Source organism: Oryzias melastigma, linkage group LG12 (assembly GCF_002922805.2).
Source record: "Oryzias melastigma strain HK-1 linkage group LG12, ASM292280v2, whole genome shotgun sequence".
NCBI lineage: Eukaryota > Metazoa > Chordata > Actinopteri > Beloniformes > Adrianichthyidae > Oryzias > Oryzias melastigma.
In genome coordinates, this window is record NC_050523.1 from 15,659,827 (window position 1) to 15,667,074 (window position 7,248).

Consider the following 7,248-nt stretch of genomic DNA (forward strand, 5'->3'; position numbering starts at 1 on the left):
AAAGGCAGAATTTCTTGTGGCCTATTTAGAAGCAAAACCATATATATCTTCAGATGGATTTCATGTGTCAATCACAAGTTTTTACAACATGTTTTCCCTATTTTATTTTTTTCAAATGACTCTTTGTACTCTTGTTTTGCTTCATCTTCTTCAGATGTTTTTTCTATGTAAAACTCTATTTGGTATAAATCCTAAAGCAGTTGGATGGTATATTTACTGGTACTATTGCTAATAGGATTCATCATTTGCGACAATAAATGCTTCACTTTTTTATCAATTCAGCATTGAGTGGTTGAACTTATTAATAAAGTGAGTCCACTAAAGTAATGGCTCCCTCCTTCCTCTGTCCGCTCAGACTACAGATCTCCTGAACACAGCCGTGCTGACGGGCAGAATGGTCTCAGTTCCAGTGAAAACTCTGGCTGTAGACGTGGATGGTTCTGTCAGTGATGTGACAAACTACACCAGCTGTAAGTCTACAGAAGAGGATGTGATCAAGGTATGTGGTTCTACTAATTTACTCTTTTTAGTGTCATTTTTTTTGTTTGTTTGATTTCATCTCAGTTGTATGAAACAGCTAAAAAGAAGTCATGCCAGTGTGTGTTTTTTTTTTCGTGTTTGGATAAACTTCAGGTCTCGTTTTTACTCTGTGATCCAGTGGATGAGGGCAGCCAGAGTGACAAACTGCGGCGTTCGCCTGCAACACATCCACTGTAGCCGTGCCATCACTCAGCTGCACGCTCCCATGTGTTTGTCTGTGCGCGTGCCAGAACATATTATAGACTAAAGCTGCTTCACACAATATGGCACTTGACATTGAGCTCATAATGCTAGGAGGGTTTGCACAGAAAGAAAGCACAGCGACTTTTGCCGAATGGTTTAAACATTGAAAGAGGAAACAAAAGTCAAAGATAGACTATGACAAAGTTAGTAAATGTTTATTTATTTAGCATTTTTAACACTTTGTGCTTCACAAAATTAAAAACATGATAAAACCAAAAACAAATACAAGCCACACATAGATAAACTCAATAAATTATAATAAAACAAGCTCAAATACAAAAGATCTCAAAGAAAAGAAACATCAGCTAAAAGCTCTTCTAAATAAAAATGTTTTAACTCGACTTAGACAGGGGGAGGGTGTTCTAGAATCGTAGCCCGACTGAATGAAAGGAAAGGTCTCCCCTGGTTTCAAGAAGAGTTTTTGGAACAGATTTTGAGAAACCTGTAGGAGTTGACATTGTCCTGGAGGAGACAAATTGACCAAAGTTTTTATTTCAGCTCCTAAAAGGTAATCAAACAATAAATAAACTCTTTTGGGCTGTTGCCCTTCAGAAACGGGACTTTAAAGGGTTTTGACAATTAAAATAAACTTGTTTGATTCCTGAATTTATACTCTAAAGCCCGTGTCAAAGTCAAGGCCCGCCTGATCCAGCCTGCAGGGTAATTAAATCCGGCCCTCCAGATATTTTATATTATTATTATTATTCACGCCCTGATGTTATCTTGTAACATCTTAATTTGACAGAATATATGTTTTATGGACAGTAAAATATTGGAAGTTATTTAAAGTTTAGCTTGATTTATTTTAGAATGTTTTTCCTGTCTGTTTTTACTTATATTTATGTTAAAAAAGTTACATTTTAAAAGTTTTAAAGTTTTAACAATCATCAGAAACTTGGATTTGGTAGCGTCCCTTTTAATTCATGGAAGTACCAACCATGGAGGAGAAAAAATAATAGCGGTTTATGCCAGAATATTATGACACCAAGTCTTTATATTGGAATAGAGCTGCAAGAGGAAAAGCCTGGAACAAAATTCAGATTTACACGGCTTCAACATTTTGTACCGACCGTCTTCTAGTACTGCATGACAACAGTCGAGCAAGAATGGTCATTTAGGGCGTTTTTGAACACACGTCACATGCCCGATTAAAGCTGCATGATGCATCAACAGGGTGTAAAATCAATCAAAGGGCCTGTTGATTTGAAATTAAATTAAGACTAACATAAAGAGGTGTCATCCTGACAACTTTTAGGACATACTCTAAGATTTTCTCAAAAATCTGTCACCAAAAGCTTTAAAAAAAGGAAAAACCTCAAAAACATATAACAAATAAAAATGAGAATTTGATTGTTTTTCTGAGTAAACTGCAAATCATTCTTTGGAGATACAATTTAATGACATAAATTACATTTTGAATACGTTCCAAATCAAACAAACATTTTTCAGACTAAAAACATCTTCACACATCTGGTTTTCTATTTTTGTATTTTCTTTTTCAGTGCTAGAAAATTGTCTCCTCAGCGAATAAGCAGTAAAAATATTTCACAGTTTTACAAATAAACCACAATTCCAAAGCTTTCATGACAATGTGAGCTATTCAAAGAGAAGTACACAGATCCATCACACATAGCTGGAGGTTCCACTAGACTGCATATAAGAGAAATGCAATAAAGGTGAATTTAGAGAAACACAAACGCATTTGGAGCAATATCAGAAAAGAAGCAAATTTTATGAATTATTTTAGCACTTGTGGCAGAATCGATAATGCTAGAGCTTATCGACATGGCAGCTCTGAGTTTTCCTCTTCCTGGGGCTCACCTGGATCACTGATACTCTGCAGTGGAAACAGGAAAAAACCTTTTTCATGGAGTGCTCATGGAGTATTTAAACTGTTTTAACCAAACACACATTTGGTAAAATTTAAATTAATTTTTCTCCCCATTAAGTTAGAATTTAGCAATATTTTTTTTTTTACTTTTTATCTGCGTAAATAATGAAAATCCTAATTTTATGAATACATTCACATTTGCTTGTAGGTGTTCTCCATCATAAAAAATAAGATTTCTCACATCTTTTTTTTCATTTAGAAATTCTGTAACTAATTGCCATACATTGGGTAGAAGAAAAAACAGATACTTTTTAAAATTGTATATGTACTATTTCCGTTATAAATATCAAAAAGAATCTAAAGTTGAGGCTGATTGTTTCAAATTTCTTAAAAACAAGAAAAAAAATGGGTGGTGGTGGGGGGGGGGATCCAACAAAAGAGTGTTGTAACATAACACAACTGTCTAAACCTGAGCGTTCGTACTAAATCATCATTTGGTTTTTGGCAAAGGGAAGCACACATAGATCAATGCTGGCCTTTAAAAATCCTAAAAGACTAAAGTGAAATGGCTTAAATGTTACAAAGTGCACTGCAAAAGAAAGGTAACTGTTACTCGACTGTGGAGAACAACCGTGCAGAAGTCAAGAGAAAGAGAGTTCGACATAAATCATCTGAAAATGACAAAAACAAGATAACAGGTATATAAAGAGGCAGCTGGAAATACAGTAAAAACAAACAGAAAGTTGATATTTTTCTGGAGTTATTTGCAAATCTGGATTGAAGAAAGAAGTTATACAACTGTGTTTTGGTTCTGGTCCAGTAGCTGGAGGTAAAAACTACAGTATGTAGCATCTATTATTCATACTATACAGCTTTTACAACATGTAAACAACATTTTTGAATGAAAAACTAATTAAAAAAAAAGCAAAATCTTGTACTGATAATTAAGCAAAAATAAAGCTGGTATGAAATTGAACACAAAGAAATATTCTTACCAGAACCCAAAAACCTCTGTACCACGGTCGATTTATCAAGTATACATTTCTTCAAGAGTAGATTGAGCTCCAACACTCAAACACTTCAACATGTTATAAAAGCCAGAACGAAGCCCAAAAGAGCTGTTGGAGTGTTGTAATATGTTGTCATTCTTAGAGTTATGTCTTAGAAAGTCAACATGTTTCTGCTGTTGATTGAAAATATTTTAGCACCACAACTTCTTCTTTAAAAGGAAAATTTTCCACAACTTGGTTCCAATCTTAATTCCAATTCCAACCAAAGTTGAAAAAGTTATTTTAGACAGAGCTTTTCTGAACGAAAAATCAACAGCTTTGAAAATATTATCTTTCCAATAGATGCTTTTTAGCACTCAATTTTCAATGTTTCTATTTTAACTTTTGCTCATGACGTTGGCATGTGTGCATTTTTTTTGTTTAACAGCAATTATCCTGTAGGAAATATATCATAAAAACTTGCAAACGTATCTGAGGTTCAGTTTTACCTCGATATGTAGACGCTCTGGCGTTGCAGAAAATGATTTGTGAACAAAGTGTACGCAGTTGCAGTTGCAGTGAAAAGCTGAAGCAATTCAAAGTGCTCCGATATGAGGCCTTGAGGTGTGGGCAAGTCAGTGGGATCCACTTTAGATAGTTGCCGTTGTTTAAATTTGCATAAAAGTCCTAAATGATGATTCCTCAGTCATCCCTTCGCATCCTTTTTTCTTGCTCCCCCTTTTATTTTTCCCCGCACTCTCTCCGGAGCTACAAACCAGTCTGGTGCTCTCCAATTATTCTGGTGGAGCCAGCGGTTTAAGATAAGTGAGGCAGCCGTGTGGATAGGCCTCCAATCTGAAATAAAACTCACTAACTGCTGCGTCTTGCCTCATTGCTCTCGCTGGTGGAGACTTCTCCCGCCAACAACTGAGCACTGCAGGGACGGCTGTGTAACAGGGCTAATCTGCATCTGTAAACAGCCACAAATTTACACCGTTCAAACAGGAACCACACAATGAAATAAGGGACTTTTTCTTTTTTTTACTCTGACTTTGTAAAAGTTTGACACAAGAAAAAAATATATATATTTGATAGCTCAATGAGGCAATTGTATGTGATGTTGGGCTATATAAATAAAATTGAATTGAATTGAATAGCAGGGGCGGACTTAGAAGTTTGGGGGCCATAGGCGACGATACCATGGGGCCCTCTGAAGCAGTTGCAGTAGTCCTTTATCTAAAAAGAATATGTAGCAATGAGATAAAACATTTGTCAAATAACGTCTTCAATGGTCTACTTTTAGACAACTTCAATGTCAAGAATCCAAATGTTTTAATAAACATTAAAGGTTAAAGAAATGTTTTAAATAACTTATTTTAGAAAAAAAAAACCTTTTTTACATAGACTATTTTATTAACCACTTACTTTATAGTAAGAACAATTAAGAGTCTTCTGTCTTTTCCTTAATCGACACAAATTTATGACATTGGCTTTAGTGTGTAAAGTGACTTCCTGTTTTTTTGGTTTAGACCGGGCAAAGTAGAGACGTATTTAATACAATTTTAAGTAGACAATAAAAGGTAACCTTACCAACTGTAATGGAAAATTGAAAAATATTTATTTATAAATGTCATGCTTAACTGTTTTCGTTTTCCTCTCTGATATGGTTCACAAATCAAAGTACAAATGTCAGTAATCCTGTCTGCAGAATACTGCACAGCTGCTTCCCCAAATTTGTATGGACGATAATAAACAAGTTGTGGATCATTTCTCTTTGTCAAAGTTAGACAAAGGTTACAAGTACTTCATTGAATGGTTATGAAGGTAATTAAGGTTTTTATTCTTTTAATTTATGCGGACACTAGCATGGGGGATGAGACGTGGAGCTGCAGAAGATCTTTTCTGACCAGTTAAATGTCCATCTTCACAAAATCATTGTAAACGGAGCAAATGTACGATCATTATAGTGTGTCTTACATTAAAGAAAAAATAAATTCAATAGAACCTCTAATATTGGAGGATGTCATAAATTTGAATTTTGATTAGTGAGTGATCTAAGAGAGGAAAACGAAAACAGTTAAGTAGGACAATTATATGATAGGGCTGCACGGTGGCGCAGTGGTTAGCGCTCTTGCCTCACAGCGAGAAGGCCCCGGTTCGACTCCCGGCTGGGACCTTTCTGTGTGGAGTTTGCATGTTCTCCCCGTGCATGCGTGGGTTTTCACCGGGGACTCCGGCTTCCTCCCACCGTCCAAAAACATGCATCATAGGTTGATTGGTGACTCTAAATTGCCCCTAGGTGTGAATGTGAGAGTGAATGTGTGTGTGATTGAGGTCCTGCGACAGACTGGCGACCTGTCCAGGGTGTACCCCGCCTTCGCCCATCAGTAGCCGGGATAGGCTCCGGCACCCCGCGACCCCGACAGGGAAGAAGCGGGCAAGAAAATGGATGGATGGATGGAATTATATGATAAATATTGTAACATTTTTTTTCATTGGTAAGGCTACCATTTATAAATTACGTAAAAATGTGTTACAGCATTCAGTTGTCAGCTTTACAGGTCTGGTCCCAAAAACAGGAAGTAACTTTACACACTAAGAGCGATATCGCTATTCTGTGTGATGTCACCATGAAAATGGTCTATCTGTCAAGTTTTACTAAAGAAGGGGAAAAAATTACAACAAATAAAAACATTACCATATGGAACGATCATTTTCACCACTGCTTGGATGTCTTCGTTTCATATACTGCGTTTTTTTAAAATCTCTTTAAAGAGTTTCTCTCTGCTTGCTGAGGGTCGGGGAGAATGAAACGCTTTCACATGACTAGTCTTATGCCATTTCAGGGATTGGGATTTTTTCTTTTTTTGACAAGTGTTCAAAAATAATGGACATAAATATTATTTTAGATATTTTTAAGTGTTCAGCTCAGTATTCACAAGTTGTTAGGGGTCCCCAGGCGATCGCCCCTTTGCATATTGGTAACTCTGCCCTTGTTTGACATCTGGAAACAATTAAATCCTAAATCATTGGGATTTTTAGTAAATATCAGCATCTTTTGCCTGTTCTTTTCAGGTGTCAGAGCAGTGCGACTTCATTTACGTGAATGGCAAGGAGGCGAGAGGAAGCAGCAGGGTGATAGTCAACTTTACTCACGCTTTTCTGAGTGCGCAGCTGGAAATGAGTGTATGGATGCCCCGCCTGCCCTTGCTTATTGACGTGGCCGACCCTGAGCTTAGCCAGATCAAAGGCTGGAGGGTTCCTGTTACCACTGGCAACCGGAGGTAAGCTCTTACCAGCTGCTTTGCATTAGTTGTTGTTGGAACCTTGATAATAAGGAACTCCCATGAGAGAAATGTTACTTTGAGCTCCAAAAGCTAAACAAGACTGTGGTATTCCTCTTACAAGCAGCGTCCTAACATTTAATTTGTGTGATAGAGGAGCTGCCAAACAGGCTGTGAGGTTTTGGTGGAAAACTTCCATGAAAAATTGATTTAATTTGTCAATATTTCTTGAAGCTACCCCATCAAATATGCGGGGGGATGCTTGCTCTCCTAATTATTCCTGGAAAGTTTTCAGGAAATTCACAAATATTCTCCTCTGTAATTCAGGTGGAATATTGAACCTTTAAACAGGTTGCTTCTC

The 7,248-nt window shown here is 36.8% G+C and overlaps 1 protein-coding gene across 1 annotated transcript in view; it reads left to right on the forward strand.

Annotated features, from left to right (window-relative positions):
• Positions 1–322: 322 nt before the first annotated feature.
• si:dkey-1d7.3 (transmembrane protein 132C) overlaps positions 323–7,248 on the forward strand; it is a gene marked incomplete at its 5' end in the record, with an annotated part of 17,480 nt that continues 10,554 nt past the window's right edge. The window contains 2 exons of the mRNA XM_024299758.2: positions 323–499; positions 6,679–6,887. Of these exons, the coding sequence (XP_024155526.2) occupies positions 323–499; positions 6,679–6,887 (386 nt within the window). The remainder of the gene's footprint in view (positions 500–6,678; positions 6,888–7,248) is intronic.